This window comes from Hemitrygon akajei, chromosome 1, assembly GCF_048418815.1.
Source record: "Hemitrygon akajei chromosome 1, sHemAka1.3, whole genome shotgun sequence".
NCBI classification, from domain to species: Eukaryota; Metazoa; Chordata; class Chondrichthyes; order Myliobatiformes; family Dasyatidae; genus Hemitrygon; species Hemitrygon akajei.
The window spans coordinates 77370295-77393843 of NC_133124.1; the positions used below are offsets into that span (position 1 = coordinate 77370295).

General features: G+C 41.4%; 2 protein-coding genes across 3 annotated transcripts in view; one reads left to right on the forward strand and one right to left on the reverse strand.

Annotated features, from left to right (window-relative positions):
• On the reverse strand, positions 1 to 23314 carry rida (reactive intermediate imine deaminase A). 2 transcript variants are annotated; one of them, XM_073046163.1, is made up of 6 exons: positions 23161 to 23314; positions 7697 to 7802; positions 6851 to 6905; positions 5268 to 5336; positions 3761 to 3816; positions 1 to 200 (listed from the first exon to the last, which is right to left on the reverse strand). In XM_073046163.1, the coding sequence occupies exons 1-6, from the start codon at positions 23223 to 23225 to the stop codon at positions 126 to 128; spliced, it is 426 nt and encodes a 141-aa protein (XP_072902264.1). In that variant the 5' UTR covers positions 23226 to 23314; the 3' UTR covers positions 1 to 125. The 2 variants fall into 2 exon arrangements, with proteins under 2 accessions (XP_072902264.1, XP_072902274.1); XM_073046173.1 differs by lacking the exon at positions 23161 to 23314 and adding an exon at positions 16233 to 16362.
• A 58-nt stretch (positions 23315 to 23372) lies between these two features.
• pop1 (POP1 homolog, ribonuclease P/MRP subunit) overlaps positions 23373 to 23549 on the forward strand; it is a 76498-nt gene continuing 76321 nt past the window's right edge. Inside the window, exon 1 of the mRNA XM_073046150.1 lies at positions 23373 to 23431. The gene's annotated coding sequence lies outside the window, so the exon portion shown is untranslated. The remainder of the gene's footprint in view (positions 23432 to 23549) is intronic.

Below are 23549 nucleotides of genomic sequence, written 5' to 3' on the forward strand. Positions count from 1 at the left end.
TGATTTGAATTCTTGTTTTTTTATTATACCATTGATCCATACAGTGTTTACAAGGCAACAATAAAATCAAGAAGCTGTGTCTTCCTTTGTTGTGTGTATTATATCCCCAAAGAATTGATCCTGGTTTATAATTTCTGGTCCAAGGGCCCATTCACAATAGGTCCCAAAACAGCCACGGCTTCAATCTCAACTCGACCTCCCTGCAAAGAAGATAAAACCTAGTCACACAACTGAAGTACATGTCTGGTCAACAGATGTGATTAGTTATGTGGATTCCACAATACTGCCTACTCTATCAAACCCAGAGGGGGAAATCAACAACAAAAATTGAAGGTAGGGATACTTTGCAAGTCACGCAGTAGCTATAGTGAGATGTTTCAGGACAAAGACTGCTCCTACTCATTGATAACTGGTCATGAAAATCCATCCCATTCACTGATGTCCTTTAGGGAGGGATACAAGATCATAAGATAGAGGAACAGAATCAAGCCATTTGGCCTACTGAGTCTGTTCCGCCACTTCATCAAGGCTGATCCGTTTTTCCACTCCGGTCCGTATCCGATCATGCCATGACCAATCAAGAATCTATCAATCTCTGCCTTAAATATACATACAGGCTTACCCTCCACAGCTGCCTGAGGCAAAGAATTCCACAGATTCACCACTCTCTAGCTAAAGAAAATCCTTCTCATCTCTGTTCTAAAAGAAAGCCTCTCTATTCTGAGACTGTGTCCTCTAGTCTGAGACTTTCCCACCATAGGAAACATCCTCTCCACATCCACTCCATCAAAGCCTTTCAACATTTGATAGGTGTCAATTAGGCCCCATCTCATCCTTCTCAATTCCAGTGAATACAAGTCCAGAGCCACTAAATGTTCTTCATATAACAAGGCATTTAATCCTGGAATCATTTTCATGAACCTCCTTTGAACCCTCTCCAGTTTCAGCACATCCCCTCTAAGGTAAAGGGCCCAAAACTCCACACAAGACTCCAAGTGAGCCCTCACCAGTGCTTAATAAAGTCTCAACATTACATCCTTGCTTTTATACTCTTGAAATGAATGCCAACATCGCATTTGCCTTCACCGATTCAACCTGCAAATTAACCTTTAGGGAAATTGTGCACAAGAATACGTAAATCCCCTTGCGCCTCAGATTTTTATATTTTTACTCCATTTAGATCATAGTCAATCCTTTCATTTCTCCTACCAAAGTACATAAACATTCATTTCCCAACACTGTATTCCATTTGCCACTTCTTTGCCAATTCTCCTAAACTGTCCAAGTCTTCCTGTAGCCTCCCTATTTTCTCAAAACTACCTGCCCCTCCACTTATCTTCGTATTGTCAGCAAACTTTGCAACAAAGCCATCAATTCCATTATCCAGATCATTGACACAAAACGTAAAAAGAATCAGTCCCAAAACAGACCCCTGTGGAACACCACTAGTCACCAGCAGACAACCAGAAAAGGCTCCCTTTATTCCCACTCTTTCCCTCCTGCCAATCAGGCACTGCTTTATCCATGCTAGAATCATTCCTGCAATATCATGGGCTCATAGCTTGTTAAACAGCCTGAATGGCACCTTGTCAAAGGCCTTCTGAACATCTAAGTACACACCATCAACAGATTCTCTGTTTGTTATTTCTTCAAAATATTCCAACAGATTTGTCAGCCAAGATTTTCCCTTGAGGAAACCATGCTGACTACGGCCTATTTTATCATGTGCATCCAAGTACCCTGAAACCACATCCTTAATAACTGACTCCGACATTTTCCCAATAACTGCAATTGGCTCCAACATTTCCCCAATAACTGAGGTCAGACCAACTGGCCTACAATTTCCTCTCTTCTGTCTCTCTCCCTTCTTGGAGTGGAGTGACATTTGCAATTTTCCAGTTTTCTGGAACCATTCCAGAATCTAGTGATTCCTGAAAAATAATTTTCAATCTCTTCGGCCACCTCTTTCAGAACCCTAGGGTGTGTAAACCATCTCGTCCAAGCGACTTAAACTGCGTGCATTCAATTATAAGACCTCTAGTCCTGTATTCACCTTTTTTGATTTTGTCCATCTTCTACACTGCAACTAATATTGTTGACTGCAATTTCACCCTATCATCAGCCTCTTCTTGCTAGGAGTCCCAGTACACATTGCCTCTGTTTGTAAATCAACTACCTCATCTTCTGCACTGTCACTCCAGTTCCCATCCCCTGCCAAATTAGATTAAACCCATCCGAACATCTCCAGCCAACCTGCCCACAAGGTTCAGGTGTAACCCACCCCTTCCCCAGAAGAGATCCATAAATCGGCACCCCTGCCCCCTGTACCAGCTCCTCAGCCACACATTCATCTGCCAAATCATCCTATTCTTACTCTTACTGGCGTGTGGCAAAGGCAGCAATCCAGAGATTACTACCCTGGAGGTCCTGCTTCTCAGTTTTCTACCTAGCTCCCAAAAATCTCTCTTCAGGACCTCCTCACCTTGTCAACCTATGTCATTGGTACCAATATCTACCAAGACTTCTGGCTACTCACGCTCCCCCTCAACAATGCCATGGACGTGATCCGAGACATCCCTGATCCTGGCACCAAGGAGGCAACATACCATCCAGTTGTCTCTGTCGCACCCACGGAACCTCATCTCTATTCCTCTGACTAAAGAATCTCCTATCAGCATTACAGTTTTCTTCACCTCTCTGCTTTTCTAAGCCACAGCAGACACAGTGCCAGGGACCTGGTCACTGTGCTCCCTGGTAGGCTGCCCCCTCAATAGTATCTAAAGTTACATAATTATCATTGATGGGAATGGCCAAAGGTGTACTCTGCACTGGCTGTGCATTTCCCGTTTCTCCTGACAGTCACCCAGTTACCTGTCTCCTACAAGCTAAGGATAACTACCTCCCTGTAGCTTCTGTCTATCACCTCCTCATTTCCCCATACAAATCAAAGATCATCGAGCTGCAGCTCCACTTCCTTAATATGTTCTCCAAGGAACTGTAGCTCGGTGCACCTAGTGCAGATGTATCTATCTGGCAGACTGGAGGTCTCCTAGACTTCCCACATCCCACACACATTCTCACTAATAAGAAAGGAATGAACAAATAGGAACAGAGACAGAGAGTAACTTATAAGAAAATCTTCCTCACCAAAGCCGCTAAAGAATGGCACACTCCAAAAGAATAACCGTTCTGCTTGGACTTGAATAACACATATGGTTCTTATCCAGCCTGGCCTACACTGGACTCTTAATTCAAACAAGTAACTCCAACATTACCTAATTGCGTCAAAACAAGTACACTGAAACCTGCCAGGCTAGCTAGCATCGAACTAAGCACCAGATTCAGATGGGGGAACATCATTGTCTGTTAATCTTGTAACATTTTCACAAACACCCAAGCACAAGAGCGTAAACTGGAGCTGTGCCACAACTAATTGATCAGCAGCCAAAGTAGTCTCCTTGATAATCATGCTTTGCAATTACTTGCCCAAGTTACTCTGACAGCAACTTCCTTACCAGTGATCTCTTCCCTGAACACAGGACACCACCACCATCAGACTTCTCTATAACTTACACACCATCTATCACTGTTCCGAATCTTGAAACTGCTCCTCAGCTACACTCTTGGAATACCTTCACCAGTTCAAGACAGTGGCTCAGGACCACATTTAAGGGCAATGAAGGATAACCATACAGTGAAACATGCATCCTTTGGCATACGGAAGTCCAAATCTTGGGACACACGCGCACACACAACTCACCCGTGGCAATGCTGCAACCTGATAGGCTGCTCTGGCTGGGAAGTTGCTTCTGAAATCTGAGAAGAAAACACAAATTTAAATCAAATAGAGAAAACAAGAAGAAGTATTTATGTCTCTACCTAATCTGATGCTAATCCCAGGTCTTCAACCATCCTATTTATCTGTAAGACCATCCTGCTTTTTCTTTCTTCTTCTTGTATCTCACTTTGCTTACCTTGGAATCATCCACAGGATTCAACTCAGATTCCCAATGATATCCATTAATGACCATCCTCCACAGATCTGTGCAAAAGTCTTAGGCAGATACAGTGTACATATAGCTAGGGTGCCTACAACTTTTGCACAGTACTGTATTTAAAGGTTCTATTTGGCAACTCTCCCATAAATGTCTTGTCTACTTCTGTAATAAATTCTTTCATTTGTTGAAGGCCTCAATTAGGTTTGAATTTTGGAGGAAAGAGGCTTCAATACACAACCTTTCCCAATGGGAATCAGAATCATGCTTAATAACACCGGCATGTCATGAAATTTGTTAACTTTGTGGAAGCAGTACAATGCAGGAAAAAGGAATAACCTTTTAGAAACACAGCATGGAGCAAGGTCATTCAGCTTGTGGAGTATTTTTCATCTTTCCCTCCTAATTTCACTTCATGATTTTAAATATTTCAGATCTTAAAACCTCCACTGCTCAAAAGAGAGGATAGCTTCTCTGGTCTACACATAGAACTATCATTTGCCATTTAAATAAATCTCCTCTGCTGCCTCTCTGAAGCCTTCACATCTCTTTTGGCACTCAAATAGGACACAAGTTCAGCCTTGGGACAGAATCATTATATAAAGATTCATTATGTTTGAAAACACTGCTCCCAGCTTAACCAGCTGTTAAAGATGTGGAGGACTTTCAATAATGCAAATTGCTCTAGCGATTTAAAGTGAGAAGCTATTAAAAATGATAAAAGATTACATTTAAAAGTAATAAGCAAAAATGTAAAAGATTGAACCAAGCAGAAATAATCCAGCACATTTGACCTCCGTGTTACTTTATTTCCAAAGCTCTGCAAACCTTGCTGAAACCATTGGGGTTAAAGATCCTTTGCAAGGCCAAACACATCATTCAGTCAGTTAAGCACTTCTGCATTTGTCAATGCATGTACTCTAGACCCAGACTTGCTTTTATTTGACAGGCTAAATTCCACCAATCCCATTTGACATTTGTGGGCAAGATTCACAAATGGAAATAATCCAAATAAAATTGCAAGCTTGCTATGTTGGCGCCAGAAGCACTGGCAGACTGCGCCCACCCCCCCATCACTATTCTTGGAATGTGTTGGTCATTGACACAACGATGCATTCCACTGAATGTTTCAATGTACAAGTGACAAATAAAGCTAATCTAATGAAGCTAAAGGGAACCACGAAATATTACAATTCACTGTGAATGCCTATTTAATTCCGTGTTATTCACCAGATTCCCCGCCAGAAAAAGAAACATAATAGCTCTACTTACATTGCTTGTAAACTTCATTAACACAGTTGAAGTCATTGATGTCTGCCAACAGAACTGTTGTTTTTACAACTAGAAGATAAATTTATACATTTCTCATTAACTACAGAAAACTCCAAACTACTGGCATTATTAAGGGTTAGTGCATTAATAATTTAAAAATAAAGTATCTTCTGTTGTTTGTTTTAAATATCTATCCTAAGTTCCATGAAGTAAGTCTCCATGATGCTGTGAAGTAAAGCTAGCCCTTCTATACACTAATTTATCTTTAAAACTAAACTGACATTAAATACCAGAAGGTGAAGGAGCATCTGAAAACAGTTCATGCTTCAGTGATAAGAACAGAAAATATTGGAAACATTTTGCAGATCATCAACATCTGCGGAAAGATCAGTGAACTTTTCAGGTCCAAGAACCTTCGTCAGACTGGTAAAGAGAAAAACAAGTTAGTTTTCAGCAACACACACAAAATTCTGGCGGTTTAATCAGGTCAGACAGGACATGAAAATTAACTAACAGTCAATGTTTTGGGTCGGGACCCTTCTTTAAGACTGGAAAGGGGGGTGGGGGAAGACATCAAAATAAAAAGGTGAGGGGGGAGGGGGAGGAGAAGGATAGCTAAAAGGTGATGGTGAAGCCAGGTGGGTAGAAAAGACAAAGGGCTGGACCAGAAGGAATCGGATAGAGGAGAGCAAACCATAGTTAGTTTTTAGTAGAAGATATGCCAAGACAGGTCTGGGTAGAACAAAAGAAATAGCTCTGATACAGTTAAAAGCATATTATGCATTTTGTCTGTATAACAGGCTATGGAACATTTCCAGTAGGCTAGACTATATAAATAGAATAAGAAAAACTGAACCCAAATGATCATTGGCAGAAATGGCCAGTTCCAATTCAAACAGAAGAAAAAAAAAGTTAGCTAAAGTTGGAGAATTCAATGTCAAACTTGAAAGGCTGAAACGTGTCCAGGCAGAAGACAAGGTGTCGTTCCTCAAACTTATATTGGGCAAGTTGTAACAGTGCAGTGATGGAGAGGTCAGCGCGAGAGCAGGACAGTGAATAAAAGTGTTGACAATAAAAAATTTAGAGTCACCCTGCAAACTGATCATAGGTGTCCACAAAGTGGTCACCTAACCTATATATGGCTTTTGCTGTGTTTCAGGTCAGACACATTCTCATTCAGAAACAAAAGATTGGCAAGGTAAACCATCAAGTTACATTTTCTCCAAAAATAAATCCAACTATCCCTTGGGTTTTTCATTTCTTATCTCCAATTGTCATCATCCAATGTATTTTGCTCTTGTTTTAAACTCACAAATTCTAACCAAAGTAAATTTTGACAGTATTCCCCTTAAAAGGATTATTAAACTTCTTTATTCTTCTTTGGGTTTTTCCTCTCATTTGCCTTAATTCATGAGTAAAAGCTCTCCTGTTATTGACGTACAAACAAGCTGGATGAACTCAGCAGGTCGGGCAGCATCTTTTGAAATGAGCAGTCAACGTTTCGGGTCGAGACCCTTCGTCAGGCCTCCCTGTTATTGACTGTAGGTGCACTGAAAAGACAAAGCTATAGTTAATCCTCTTACCATTATCATAGTCACAGTTTGCAGCTTTGAGGATTTCTCCCATGTTGATTAGAGCCTGTCAAAATAATTACAAAAATTAGTTCATGCATTGTAAATTAAAACAAATGTGACACTTAATCACTTCACACACCCTTCCCACTGCCTCCACTGATCCTCCTTCCCCAATGGGAAAACAATACATAACCAAGATATAGAGGTCTAGGCAACAGCCGGCGTCATTCCTCTCTGCTTCAGAAGGGCAAAAGGGACAAACTACGATACTACCACCTATTAAACTTTACATCAGCGGTAGGGAAATGATTGGAGAAGATTCTTAAGGATAGGAACTACTTGGATCTGGAAGAGCATGGTGTTATTAGGGATAGTCAACATGGTTTTGTGCAGAAGTCATATTTTTGAGGTGGTGACAAAGATGATTGATGAGGACAGGCTAGTAGGTGTATACTTGGAGCTTTCACCAAGATCCCTCATGGTAAACTGATCTAGAAGATTATGACACATGGGAACAATAGAGACTTGGCAGATCGCATTCAAAATTAGCTTGGCCAATTTTGGATTACAGAATGAAAGGGAGGGCAAGGCTAAAGAGTGCGAGGATTCAAGGCCTGCATTCATTACTGTGTATTGACTACATTCCCCTACACTTCAAATAGTAAAATACTCAGACTTCACAGATTATGAGCACAGAGAAAGGCACCATGTAGATGTGTTAAAGCAAGAGGAAAGACAAGGTTAACATCAAGAAGTGAAGAACAATTAAAGTCACATTATTTGTTGAAAGAATGTGAGAAGAGAGAAGTGTTAACATTCTAAGAATCAAATGCACTTGTTTTATGAACGTATTACCTGCTTGGCTTCCTGTGATGTTCCTCCAGGTACAAGTTGCCCAGTTGCAGGGTCTAGTCCCAATTGCCCAGAAATGTACATAGTTCGGTCCACCACTACAGCTTGGCTACAAAATACAGTTACAAAGCATACATGTGTCATAGGCCAATAGGACACGATGAAACAGCAGCAACCCCAACTCCGGAATTCCTTCCACATCTCTCATCTCTTAAAGTGGTCCTTAAAACTTGAATATTTGGCCAAGTTTTTGACTGGGACTATCTCATTGGGCAACACAGTCGACATGGATGAATTGGTCCGAAGGGCCTGTTTTCATGCTATGAGACTTTAAGACCCAAGTAGGCAAAATTTTGCCCACTTAAAATCCTGTGAAGGCCACAAGATGTTATACTGAAATGAAGTCCCGGCATGAAAGAGTAAAAGTAGGTTAGAGAAACCTCGTCTATCAGGCTCTTAACAAGCATGCAGGGATGCTGCAATATGAAATAGCAGGATTTGTTTGGCCCTCAAAAAAAAATTAATGAATGTGGATACCCTTTACTTTGGAAGTTAGAGTTAGCGATTTCATTAAAACTCCTGATTTGGAGTCAGAGTCATACAGTACAGAAAGAGGTCATTCGGCCCATCACATCCATGCCACCTCTTGTACCTACCTATACTACCTCCATTTACACGTTAGGTCTGTTGGTTTCTATGCCTTGGTCATTCAAGTACTTGTCTGGATGTTTCTTAAATGTTGTGAATACCTGTATCCATTGCCTCTTAAAGCAGCACATTCCACTCTGAAACCAACCTCTGTGTGAAAAATATTCTTACTCTAAATCTTTTCTTCTCACTTAAACCCATGTTTACCTTTTCACTGACACCCCACCATGGGAAAAAAATACTTCAACTATATACCTATAATTTTATTATAATCTCATAATTTTATATAACTATCAAGTCACCTCAGCCTCCTCTGTTGCATGGAAAACAAACTCTGCCTATCCATTCTTTCCTTAATACTGTAATGCTCCATGTTTGGCAACTAATCTGCTCAAAGAATTCAGGAACTGCAAGGTTTTGATCTGAAAATTCTTATCAGAACATTCTGGTGAATCTTCACTACATCTTCTCTAGAACATTACTCTTCAATCTGGTTGGTTGAAGAGTGTCATTGTTTATTGTCCCAGTCGGAAGCTGCACAGATGATTCCCCTGTATCAGGGACTGTGCTAAATCAAATACTGTGTCAGATGAATTTCTGCTCTGAACCCGAAAACAAATTGTGGACAGCCATCAACAAAATGAATGACAAATTCATTTCCTTCACTGCCATCTGCAAAATCTGAGCCAAAAGATGAGAAGAGACATTTTCCTAATGTGACCCTGAAATTTATCTCAGAATAAATGGAAGACCTCATAACCTCAAGTCAGGGGTGGGAAAAAAACCGAGTAAAATTACATCAAAAAAAGTGGAATGTAGGTCAAAGTTGAGTTTACTGTCTTTATGCACAAGTTCATGTACGTACAGGTGCAATGAAAAGGTGCCTATAAAAAGTACGCACCTCCCTTGGAAGCTTTCATGTTTTATTGTTTTACAACATTGAATCACAGTGGATTTAATTTGACTTTTCTTTACACTGAACAACACAAAAAGACTCTTTTATTTGAAAGTGAAAACTGATCTCCACAAAATGATCTAAATTAATTACAAATATAAAACACAAAATAATGGATAGCATAAGTACCCATCTCCACCTTTAATATGATACACCAAATCATCACTCATTAGAAGTCATAGTTAGTTAAATAGTTAGTATAGTGGTTAGTATCCCCACCTCTCACGTGGGAGACCGGGGTTCAATTCCTCGACGGGGAGCCAATTTTGTTACGTACCCCGTAATGGGTTAAAAGAACCAGCAGAAATGGAACACACCTGGAGTCTGGTTTTGCTATAAACAAAACACTATTTATTAGTATCTATGTAAATCAGTAATAAAACCAGATAAATCAAACAGGTCAGCAGAGTTTATGCATATATAAGTGTGTAAATATAAAACCCCAAACTTCTTCAAGCTTAAGTGGAAAATGAGACAGTCTTACAATGGTATAGGAATGAAATCAGTTCAGTTTGTGATATTAAGTTGAGTAGAATTGAGGAGAGAGAGAAGTGATTTGTTTTCCAAGTAAGCCAATGTCATCAATTCTTCCCACGTTGTCCTCTGAAGTCCTGTTAAATTCACCGACTGTGACCGCACAAAAGGGTATCGTCTTCATGCGGTAAAGCTATCAACCCAGGCAAGGGTTAAACACACCAATAGCTTTCCACCAGTAACCCTTTTTCCACACTGCGAGCAAAATCCACCCTTTCACGCGCACTCAAAGCTCATCCAGTGTCCACTTCTTCTGTATATCTCGTGTGTCTTCCGTGGGTCTGAAAAGCCAGCTGACCTTGTATATATCTCAAACATGCTGAACTCCAGCTGTCCATATTATAGCTCTGCTCTTCCGTAACTATGACGACTCATGAGCTGTTCGGTGCTCTCTCTCTCTCTCTCTCTCTCTCTCTGAATCAGTGTACACACACTCTCTTTTTAAAGGCACAGTCCATATTGAATAAACCTTAGGATCTCGTCACAACAGGTAACTTAGATATCTTTGTAGAGATCTGTTTTCACTTTCACATGAAAGAGTTATTTTCTGTTGTTCAGTGTAAAAAAAAGCCAAATTAAATCCACTGTGATTCAATGTTGTAAAACAATAAAACATGAAAACTTCCAAGGGAATGAATACTTTTCATAGACACAGTACTTACAGCAACATCACAGGCCCATTGTCCCATAAGCAACAAAAAATAAAATTAAACACAAATTGAAACAAATAAAATAAAAACAAAGTCTATTTTACAGCAAGATGATCAAAGTGGTGATGCTGTTGCAGTGATCAGGATTGTGGCAGTGGTTCAAGAACTTAATGGCTGAAGGGAAATAGCTGTTCTTTAACCTGGTAGTGTGGGACTTTGGGTTTATATACTTCCTTCCCAATGGTAATGCAAGAAGGTGGCATAGCTCAGATGGTGCAGATCTTTGCTGATAGATGTTGCCTTCTTAAGGCAGCTCCTCCCGTGGTTCTACCGGTAGAGGGAGGGTGGGGTGGGGTGTGCTTGTGATGTATTGGACAGAGCACACTAAGGTAAATGGTTAAGTATAAGTGACATTTGAAATTTGTACTTTTGGCCTCTACTAACAATTCTGTGGTAAATCAGTAGGTTCATTAAACTTAATAATTAATGAACAAATGCAAAGACAAGCCAAGAAATACACCGGATTCCGGTTAATTGGGACACATTGAGATCAGTATTTTTTGGTCCAATTAAGCAGCTGTCCGAATTGGCTGAAGTTTCAAGAAAATATTTTAAAAGATATAACAAAAACAAAAATTAAGTGAAAGAATTATGTATTTAAATTAGAGAATAAACTAGAACACTACCAATTTTACTACAGTACTATAAAACTGTGCATTAGTTCATAATGGTTATCGACAGAGGAAATCATCAAGTGCATGCTATTGTATTTATTTGATCGACTGTAAACAAACAAAATCTGTTCAGGCACCTAGTGCAGATAATGGACTACCTTCATTGACTTCCTGCATGAAGTATCGCAATCCAACAATAAAGTTCCTGGCACCCTGTGTAGAAACTAGTTCAGGTTCAGTTGAGTTATCCTCAATGCTGTTTTGTAACTCCAGAAATCGCAGGAAAATGTGTTTTACTTTGCTGCAGTGCACACTTATGACATGGTGGTGTAATGATATATGCCATTTACTTACTTTTACGTTTAACCCATAATGAATTTTGTAAACAAAGAATGATTAATCAAACAATATATTTACAATATTACTCATAATGTTACTGAAATATTAAATACACTGCACTCAGAACTGAGACCAAGGCTTTAGACCTACTCTGGGGATTTGGATCTAATGACTCAATTTGGTTTGGGAAGCTATTGTTCACTTTTATTGTTTGTATGATATATGTTTTTTTTCCCCTCTGTCTCTACACATTGGGTGCCGGTCTTTATTTTTAAAAAATGGGTTCTTTTGAGTTTCTTCCTTTGCAGCTGCAAATCTCAAGGTTGTATAAATTATACATTCTTTAATAATAAATGTACTTTGATCCTATTGCTTTCCCCATCATCATATCCTCCCCCCTCCCCCCGGTTTTTGATATAATGCTTTCAATGATTCCTTCCTCCAAATCTTCATTTCTTCATATTTTTCAAAGTTACTAATTTATTGAAGTAATGAAATCGATTAATTTTCACTCCAGCCATTTCTAGCATCTCCAAGCCTGAACGTTTGAAACTACGGTGAGCAAAACATTTCCAAAAAGACCCAACCAGTTCCCCTCCAACACTACCCTCCTCTGTCTAGCAGAACTGGTCCTCATCCTCAACAATTTCTCCTTTGGTTCCTCCCACTTTCTCCAAATTCACTTGGCCCATTTCTGACTCCTCTCTCGTTTCTTGATCTCTGTCTCCATCTCTGGAAACAAACTGTCTACCGACATCTTTTATAAGCCTACCGATACCCATGGCTATATTGACTATACCTCTTCGCACCATGTCTCCTATAAAAAATCCTATTCCCTTTTCTCAGTTCATTAGTGCTGCATCTATTCCTGGCATGAGGCTTTCCTTTCCAGATGAGAGATGTCCTCCCGCTTCAAAGATTTTCTTTTCTCTATCATTGACGCTGCCCTCACCCACATCTCCTCCATCTCCCAGATATCCACGCTCACCCCATCTTCTCACCACCTTAACAGGGATAGAGGCCCTCTTGTCCTCACCTACCACCCCATGAGCCTCCGCATCTAACATATCATTCTCTGCCACTGTTCCTCCAACTTCAATGGGATACTACCACTAAACCCATCTTTACCTCACTCCAACTCTCCACTTTCCACAGGGATCACTCCCTTCGTGATTCACTTGTATATCTGTAGCTCCCCACTAATCTCCCACCTGGCACATATCCCTGCCAGTGTCAGAAAAGTTACGCCTGCATATTCAACTCGTCCTTCACCTCCATTCATAATGCCACAAGCAGTCCTTCCAGGTGCCACTTCACCTGCAAACCTGTCAGAGCTATAGAAACATAGACATAGAAAACCTACAGCACAATACGGGCCCTTCAGCCCACAATGCTGTGCTGAGCATGTACTTACTTCAGAAATTACCTTGGGTTACCCATAGCCCTCTATTTTTCTAAACTCCATGTACCAATCTATTAACTATTGTATCTGGTGCTCGTCTACATTAGTGAGACCCAACATAAATTGGGGGACTGCTTTGTCGAGCACCTCTGCTCTATCCGCGAAATGCAGAATTTCCTGGTGACCAACCATTTTAATTCCAATTCTTGTTCTAACATGTTGGTCAATGACTTCCTCTCAGGGTGGAGGAGCAACATCTCATATTCTGTCTAAGTAGTCTCCAACCTGACGGCATGAACAATTTCTCCTTCCAGTAACTTTTTTCCCCACTTCCTTCCGTCTTCTTCTATTCCCCAGTTTGATCTCTTGCATCTTCTCCACAACTGATTTATCACCTCCCCCCGGTGCCCCTCCTTCCTACCATTCTCACATGGTCCATTCTCCTCTCCCATCAGATTCCTTCCTCTCCAGCCCTTTACCTTTCCCACCCACCTGGCTTCATCTATCACATTCAATATATCCTCCTTCACCTCCCCTGCCTCTTTATTCTGGCATCTTCCCCCTTCCTTTCCAGTTCTGAAAAAGGGTTTCAGCCTGAAATGTTAATTGTAGATGCTACCTGGCCCACTGAGTTCCTTTAGTATTTTGTGTGTTGCTCTGAATTGTCTTGCTGCTATCACTGACAAACTGTATACTTCCTTGGCTGATGAAGAAGATGCTTTCAACTGTTTTCAGAATGTGGTTCACCAACTTCCCATAATAAACTCTCCTTAAACATTTTATGATTCCCATATCCACTGGTGCCACCAAGGATGTTGTTTTGGCAGGCAGAAATTCTATCTGAATGCTTCACAAACATTCTACATCAGGGTATGCTGCACAATTGTCAACAAGCAGAAGAACTTTGTTTATCCCAACTCATCAGCCATTTCCCTAAAATTTTGAAAGACATCCACGCATTTTTATTAGCATGGCACTTGATTGGTAAACTATTCATTCTTAGCCTCTTAAAGCATTAAGGTTTAATGTTTTTCCCCAAGAACCAATTATTTATTTTTATCAGTTCCTGACAAATTTGAACAGCAGTTATGAGATCCATTGCTTTCTTTGAATCTAATTGTGTTGTGTGTTTGTAACAAAGGGAACCATCCGGCATGGCACAATAAAAAAGGATTATTTCATTGGCATTGTAGTTATCATCTGCATAAAGTTTTTAAAAGCAAGTTGGGGAGTTTAGTAGATTTCCATGTTTCTGCACTTACAGCATCAGCTCTACTTTTCTCAACGGGTATGTTCTTGAATTTAATGTGGTGCCTACATTTCCATCAAGACAACCAACCATCTGTTGCTTTAAAATTTTCAAGACACAGCTTCTTAGCTAGCTCCTCTGACCTTTTTTTGAAACATTGGTTCACTGACACGCACACATCATCCCATTACAATGGAAAACCATTCACTTGGTCTCTTCAACATCTGGATCCTCTCATTTATAGGATGTTTCCCACTGTCCCTTGTGTAATGCCCATTCTTCTTGCAGATGTATCAAGTGTGTAATTATAGATTTCAGCACTCCAGTTATCTCTGCAACACACACAAAATGCTGGAGGAACTCAGCAGGCCAGGCAACATATATGGAAAACAGTACAGTTGACGTTTCGGGCTCTGCCAGCTGACAATCGGTGATGTTAGGCGGATGGCTTTTAATTTGATCCAGTAGGGTAATTTTTTCGGGTAGTGCCAAATCTTTTTGAGGCATCTTGGCAAGGGTCTCAATTTTTATTTATAGTAAAAATAAAAAAATAAAATTATCAAAAATTATTATTTTCATGAATCAGAGTCTTTCAGCCCAAATGGATAAAATAACACAAGCATACACAACTGTTTACTCTAAGCATGGTGCAATGTCTAAAGGTCAAACAAGTGCACATGACAGACTCTATAAATTACATAAATAAATATAAGACATAGCAGCAGATTTAGGCCACTCAGTTCTTCGAGTCTTCTCCGCCATTCCATCATGCCTGACTTATTATTCCTCTCAACTCTATTCTCCTGCCTTGTTCCCTGCAACCTTTGATGTTCTGACTTTCCAAAAACCCATCAAACTCTGCTTTAAATACACTCTATGATTTGGCATCCACAGCCATCCATGGCAATGAATTCCACAGATTCATCACCCCTGGTTAAGGAAATTCCTTCTCATCTCTGTTCAAAATGGATGTCCCTCTGTTCTGGGACTATACCTTTTGGTTCGAGATTCACCTCCCCCCCATAGGAACATCCTCTCCACATCCACTTTAAGCCTTTTAATATTCAACAGGTTTCAAAGAGATCTCCCCCCCATTCTTTTATAATCAACATAACAATATTTTTTTAATTAATTGTTACATTGTCTTCTCTTGCTAGCTTCCATGGTTTTCAGTTGAAATACCCACAGCACTCTCCCTTAATGTCATTTTTCCAATTATGGTGTGTTGTCTTACTATTTCCAAAATGCATCACTTCAGACTTCTCCACAGTGAATTTCACTTGCTGAATCCACCAAATGTAACAAACTTCAAGAGTGGTAGATTTTGCCCTGTTTCACTTTTTGCTTTCCATTTCTTCTCAAATACATTTTATCCACACTGACTCCTTTACTCCACAGGCTTCAATTCTTCTAAGAAACTCAGGTCCATAAGACATAGGAGCAGAATTAGGCTATTCACACCAGTGAGTCTCCAGCATTCAATCATTGCAGATTTATTTCCCATCTCAACCCCATTCTCCTGCCTTCTCCCCATATAACCTTTGATGTCCTTAATAATCAAGGGCCTATGTACTTCTACTTTAAATATACCCAATGGCTCAGTCCCCATAACTGTCTGCAGCAATGAATTCCACAGATTCACCACACTCTGGCTAAAGAATTTCCTCCTTATCTCTGCTCTAAAGAGATATCCTTTTATCTTAAGGCTGTGCCCCGGTCCTAGATTTCCCCACTATTGGAAATATCAGCTCCATGTCCAAGCTTTTCAATACTTCAATGCTTAATCCTGCAATGCAAGGAAACTTTCATTCAAGGCAGACATTATTCTAACATTACAGAATGACAGAAAGTTCTGCAAAACTTTGACTTTTCAGAAGTTGAAGATAACTTTGTAGCAATCAATTATCAACTGAAGAGCACTTTAGTTTCATAGGTTACTGAACCCACAATGTTTAAATCAGAGCAGGAGACAAAATTACCAAGTTTTAACAATAGTGCAAACTGCTCCCTCCCTTTTAATAACGTTACAGCCAATATACCAATAACTCAACATGGCCAGCACACTAGAGAAGCTCATGGTTTTAATACCTGTAAATTCCAAGTCTAATGGGGGCTTTGGGAGAATAAACGAGAGCTCGTGTCATAGCCATGGCTGATTTTGCGTCTGCCTACAGTTCTTCGGACTGATTAATCATGAAGTAATAGTGCGACCTTTGGAACATACTTGTTGAAAGAACATTGGCAACAGTTACTAACGTACAATGATGGTGATAAAACAATTCTGCAGCAGTAAGGTAATCCTAAAGAAATTTTTTTTTAAAGTTTCCAAATCATTTTATTTATCCCCTGCTTCTTACAGCAATAATAGCAATTCACCTTTAACATCTGAAGTGCTCCTGAGGAGCAATGTCAAACTCTTGCTGAAACCAGTCCTTGCTTTATATCTCCAATTCCACACATGTGGAATCAATGTGGATTGATTCAGCTGTTATAAAAACTTAGAGGAGTAGGAAAGATAGCTTGCTGTACCATTCGATATAATCATGACTGAATCAAACTTGACTTCAGTATACTTTCCTGAACTCTTCTTTGTTAATGTTTAAAGACCTGTCAATCACCACTTTGAATATAATGACTTATTCTGTCTCAATGCTTTTTTTCTGAGTAGCGAATTCCAGAGGCACAGCCTCCCTATCTGTCTTAAATAGTGGACTCTTCATTCTGAACCTAGTTCTAGACAATCGCGACATATATTTGAGGATATATCCTCCTAGATATCATTTAATTCTGATCACAAGTGGGACTTCCTGGTGGCCAAATAGTTTAATTACCATTCCCTTTCCCTTTCTAACATGTCAATCTATGGCCTCCATGTGCCAAGATGAGGCCACCGCCTGGTTTCCCTCCAACCTGATGGCATGAATATCAACTTGTCCTTCCAGTGAACAAACCGTACCCCCTCTATTTCCAACTCAGAGCTTTCACTTATTATCACTTACCTATTACTTCCCCCGCGGGGGTCCCCTCCCCTTCCTTTTCTGCTATTGCCCACTCTCCTCTCAGATTCTTTCTTCCACAGCCCTTGACCTTTCCCACCCACCTGGCTTCACCTTTCATCTTCCAGCTAGCTTTTTCCCTCCTTCCCCCCACCTTTTAATTCAGGCATTTCGCCCCTTCCTTCTTAATCCTGAAGAAGGGTCGGCCCAAAATGCGGGGAACATCATAAAGGACTCCTTCCATCCTGCGCACGGACTGTTTGATCTGCTTCCGTCTGGTAGGCGCTTCAGATCCCTCCAGACTAAGACTAATAGGCACTGGAGAAGTTTTTTCCCTACTGCGGTCACTTTGCTGAACAGTTAACTGCCAGTTAACTGTCGGCTAACTATTACTTGGATTGCACTACCTGTATGTATAATCTATATTTTCATTTATATTTATCATTATTATTGTTATGAGCAGAGAGACAACATCTGCCGGAAGTAAATTCCTTGTATGTGCACAGGTACTTGGCGATTAAAGTCTGATTCTGATTCTGATTTACTCTTTTTCATTAATGCTACCTGACCTGCTGAGTTCCAAAAGTGTCTTGTGCATGTTGCTCCAAATTGTCTTGCTGTTATCACTGATAAACTGTAATGCCTGTATAAGGTTAACTCTTGCATACACTTCCTTGTGTTGGCGTGTGGCCTAGTGAGCAAGGCATCAGACTAGTAACCTGAAGGTCACTGGTTCGAGCCTCAGCTGAGGCAGTGTGTTTGTGTCCTTGAGCAAGGCACTTAACAACACATTGCTCTGCGATGTCACCGGTGCCAAGCTGCATGGGTCCTAGTGCCCTTCCCTTGGACAACATCGGTGGCGTAGAGAGGGGGAGGCCTGCAGCTTGGGCAACTGCTGGTCTCCCATACAACCCTGTCCAGGCCATCACACTTCCTTGGTTGATGAAGGAGATTTCTAGCATCTGCAGATTGTTTCAGGTATCCCCAGTAGGAGAAGCTTCCCCACACCCCCCCCCCAAAAACCTCCAGCATTCATCTTGCATTCCCCAAAGAATCCTACGCATTTCAACAAAACTCTCTCAAAATGCTGGAGGAACTCAGCAAGTCAGGCAATTTGGCCCAAAATGGTGACTATTTATTCCCCTCTGTAGATGCTGCCTGGCTTAGAGTTCATCCAGCATTTTCTGATGTCCAGTTTTTGTAGGATCCCTTGTGTCAATAAGATTCTCTTTATGTCCATCTGTCAAACTTTTCTATCTCCCTCCTTAAATAAGGTAAGCAAAACTGTATGCAGTCATCCATGTGTAGTTTCACAACTGCTTCACTAGTTTACATTCATATTCCCCTCCTCTATACTTAAAGTCCTTTGCAATTCCATCAACCATCCTAATTACTTGCTGCATCAACTGCCAGCCCTTTGTGTTCCAGGGACTGGGACTCCAGAACACTGAATACCACAACACTTTGCAGATGCACTCCATTTAAACAAAATAAATTGCTTTCCCATTCCTCCTGTCAAAGTGGATAACCTCAAAACTTTCCACATACCAATTTCTTACTCACTCATTTAATATTTTTTACATGCTATTGTGCCCTCATCACAGTTACAAACTGAATTATCAGCAGTCTTTTACAGCACACCCAATTCTATTATCCAAGTCATTAATATAGAATGCAAATAGTAAAAAGCCAATTTTTTAAAGGGACACCATAGAAAAAAATCCTATCCAGATGCATCACAGTTTGGTATCACAATTTTTCCGGCAAACAGTGCAGGAGAGTTATGGACAAAGCCCAATCTATCACGAAAACCCAACTCCCTCTTCTTTCACCAGCCATTGACTGCCCACACTTCCTGCTGACTCAGTGAAGCAGCCAACATAATCGAAGGCCCCTACCACTTCAGTCATTCTCTCTTCATACTCTTCAATCAGGCAGAAAATACAAAGGCTTGAAAACACACAGCAGTATGTTTAAGGATAGACTCTTGAACAGACCACTTATATGGTAAAGATCAACTTTGGATCTCTCAGTTTGCTTGCTCCTTACACTTCATTTGCCTACTTGCACTGCACCTTCACAAAGAAAAATTGCACTCACAAAAAAAGCATTGTTAGGAGTTTGATGAGATTTTGTACATCTGACTGGTTGTATCCCAACCTGTTATGGACCAGGATGAAAGGAGGTTGCAGAAGGCTGTGGACACAGCCGGCTCCATCACAGGCTCCTTCCCCACCATCAATGACACCTTCAGCAGGCAGCACCTGAAGATGGCGTCCATCACTGAGGACCCTCAGCATCTGCAACATGCTCTCTCCTCATTACTACCATTAAGGAGTCTGAAGACCCATACAGAACAACTTTTAAAAATAAGTTTCTTCCCCTCCACCATCAAATTTCTGAATGGTCCATGAACCCATTAATACCATTTCACTATTCCTATATTTACATTATTTTATTCTGGAATTTATAGTAATTTAAGTCTTGCACTGTACTACTTCAATAAAACAAATTTCATGCATCAATGATAATAAACCTGATTCTGAACACTACATTCTGTTACATGCTTTTCGTTTGTATTACCTCGATGTACTTATGCACTGACAGGTCTATACAGCTGGCATGCAAAATAAAATTTTTCTTTGTATATAACAATGAAAAAATCAATTATCAATGCTATGCATGAAGTTGATTGGATGTTAAAGTCGAATCTGAATAAAACTCGGGAGAACAGCTTCTTATAATTACAACAGCTTATTGTGCACCCTCCTGCAGGAGTTTCAGACCCAGTTGTCGACGGGAAGGCATGTAAGTACTGCCACCGGCTGACAAGTGGGCCCACTCTCTCTGGTTACAGCCATATATTTACACATAGTAAGCCCCATACATTACTGTTGCAAAATGTCATTTGAACTGGTACGCCCACCACGTCTGTTGGTGCAAAACTTAGTTACAGATAAGAGTCTGCTAAATCAAGGCGTAATTACAGATGGATGTGCTGTCCAGTCCTTAACAGTTATTCCCTTTGCTAGGCCCTGACTTAATTACAGATGTTCATCCCTGTCCTTATCGGTGAGTCCTCCTTTCCCCATTCAAATGAGGGTACAATGTACGATGTTATCAAACTCTCAATGTCTCTCTGCAAACCAAGGGAGAAATAGTATAAGCCAGTTTTAGCTAACTGCTGAAGACAGAGTTTACTTCAGTTCAAAAACTCATATTCAGTCCCAATTATTCTTTGAGCAACACACATAAAATGCTGGTGGAACGCAGCAGGCCAGGCAGCATCTAAAGGAAGCAGTTGATGTTTCGGGTCGAGACCCTTCATCAGGACTAACTGAAAGAAAAGATAGTAAGAGATTTGAAAGTAGGAGGGGAAGGGAGAAATCCAAAATGATAGGAGAAGACAGGAGGGGGAGGGATAAAGCTAATAGCTGGAAAGGTGATTGGCAAAGGGATACACAGCTGGAGAAGGGAAAGGATCATGGGATGGGAGGCCTAGGGAGAAAGAAAGGGGGAGGGGAGCACCAGAGGGAGATGGAGAACAGGCAAGGAGTGATTGTGAGAGGGGCAGAGAGAGGAAAAAAAAGGGGAGAAAAAGGAGAGAAAGGGGGGGATAATAAATAAATAAGGGATAGGGTAAGAAGGGAAGGAGGGGCATTAATGGAAATTAGAGAAATCAATGTTCATGCCATCAGGTTGGAGGCTACCCAGACTGAATATAAGCTGTTGTTCCTCCAACCTGAGTGTGGCTTCATCTTGACAGTAGAGGAAGACATGGATAGACATATCAGAATGGGAATGGGACATGGAACTAAAATGTGTGGCCACTGGGACATCCTGCTTTCTCTGGTGGACCGAGCGTAGGTGTTCAGCGAAATGGTCTCCCAGTCTGCATCAGGTCTCACCAATATATAAAAGGCCACACCAGGAGCACCGGAAGCAGTATACCACACCAGCCGACTCACAGGTGAGGTGTCACCTCACCTGGAAGGACTGTCTGGGGCCCTGAATGGTGGTGAGGGAGGAAGTGTAAGGGCAGGTGTAGCACTTGTTCGGCCTACAAGGATAAGTTCCAGGAGGGAGATCGGTGGGAAGCAATGGGGAACGAGTGGACAAGGGAGTCGCGTAGGGAGCGATCCTTGTGGAAAGCAGAAAGGTGGGAGATGGAAAGATGTGCTTGGTGGTGGGATCCCATTGGAGGTGGTGGAAGTTACAGAGAATTATATGTTGGACCCAGAGAGTGGTGGGGTGGTAGGTGAGGACAAGGGGGACCCTATCCCAAGTGGGGTGGCAGGAGGATGGGGTGCGAGCAGATGTGCGTGAAATGGGAGAGATGCGTTTGAGAGCAGAGTTGATGGTGGAGGAAGGGAAGCCCCTTTCTTTAAAAAAGGAAGACTTCTCCTCTGTCCTAGAATAAAAAGCCTCATCCTGAGAGCAGATGCGGCAGAGACGGAGGAATTGTGAGAAGGGGGTGGCATTTTTGCAAGAGACAGGGTGGGAAGAGGAATAGTCCAGGTAGCTGTGAGAGTCCATAGTCTTATAGTAGATATCAGTAGATAAGCTGTCTCCAGAGATGGAGACAGAAAGATCAAGAAAGGGGAGGGAGGTATCAGAAATGGACCAGGTAAATTTGAGGGCAGGGTGAAAGTTGAAGGCAAAGTTAATGGTCAACGAGCTCAGCATGCGTGCAGGAGGCAGCACCAATGCAGTCATTGATGTAGCGAAGGAAAAGTGGGGGATGGATACCCATAAATACCCATATAGGCTTGGAACATGGACTGTTCCACAAAGCCAACAAAAAGGCAGGCATAGCTGGGACCCATGCGAGTGCCCATGGCTACACCTTTGGTTTGGAGGAAGTGGGAGGAGCCTAAAGAGAAATTATTGAAATTCTCCTGAAAAACGTCTCATTTTTTACTATGTACTGTACCAGCAGTTATGGTCGAAATGACAATAAAAGTGACTTGACTTGACTTGACTTAAGGGCTAATTCCGCTAGACGGAAGAGTGGTGGTAGAGGGGAACTGGTTAGGTCTGGAATCCAAAAAGAAGCGGGAGCTTTGAGACCTTCCTGGTGGGGGATGAAGGTGTATAGGGACTGGACATCCGTGGTGAAATAAGGCGGTAGGGGCCAGGGAACTTAAAATCATTGAAAAAAATGCAAAACGTGTGAAGTGTCATGAACATAGGTGGGAAGGGATTGAACAAGGGGGGATAAAATAGTGTCAAGGCATGCAGAAATGAGTTTGGAGCAAGCTGAGACCATGGGTCTACCTGGACAGGCAGGTTTGTGGATCTTGAGTAGGAGGTAGAAACAGGAAGTGCGGGGTGTGGGAACTGTGAGGTTGGTGGCAGTGGATGGGAGATTCTCCAGAGCTGATAAGGTCGGTGGCCTGGTGCTCCTTAGTGGGGTCACGATCGAGGGGTAAATAAGAGGAGGTATCAGCGAGTTGTCGCTGTGCCTCAGCAAGGTAGAGGTCAGAACGCCAGACTACAACGCGCCCCCTATCAGTGGGTTTTATGGTAAGGTTGGGATTGGTGCGGAGAGAGTGTTCTTTTTTAGCCAGATGTTACATAGCTTCAAAATTATTTTTTTATATCCTCAGTTCCTCAGGATCCAATAGCTTGTATTAGAAACATGCTTTGGAATTGGTTTATCATTGTCACATGTATTGAGATAGAATGAAAAGCATGTCTAATATACTGTACACACAGATCAATACATTACAGGTAGTACAAGTTAGCACAACAACAGAATGTAGAATAACGTGTACCTGCTACAGTGCAAGTAGACATTTGCGTTGTCGGGGTACTCTAATGTTTTATTACGGGCGACAAGTAGTTTTAAAGCATAGTCAGTGTTGCAATGTGGACAGCAGTTACCATACCAAGTTGTGATGCATCCAGGTAGGATACTAGATATGGCACATCTTAGTATGTTACTATTTAATTATGAATTAAATAACGTCGATCTATTTCCAATCAATGTCGCTCCCACCAAAGCAAGCTAACTTTACCTGTAGGGACCGATTGCTCCCGGTGCCTTGCCGGTGCTAATGATTCGTCTCATGAATGCAGCCATTCGGGCAAAGATCAACTCAACTCACTTCCACAGTGCACATGCGCATGAACCCGTCCTTCGTGATGTACACCGGGAGTTGTAGTCTTCTGGCCCTCATGGCATCTCAACTCCCAGGATGCAGCGGTGGTTCCACCCTCCCATAAGTAGCCAAATTTAATTGGTCGGTTCGTTACTTCGGAGTGCAGCCCTGCCTCGCCTGAGGATCGGTAAGTTCGCATCCCTGACTGAGTCGTTTTATTTAGATTTTATAAAGAAAACGCAGAACACCGCGTCTTTTGTTGGGAAGGGGTAAATTATCCTCACAGGGTAAATTGACGAGGACAC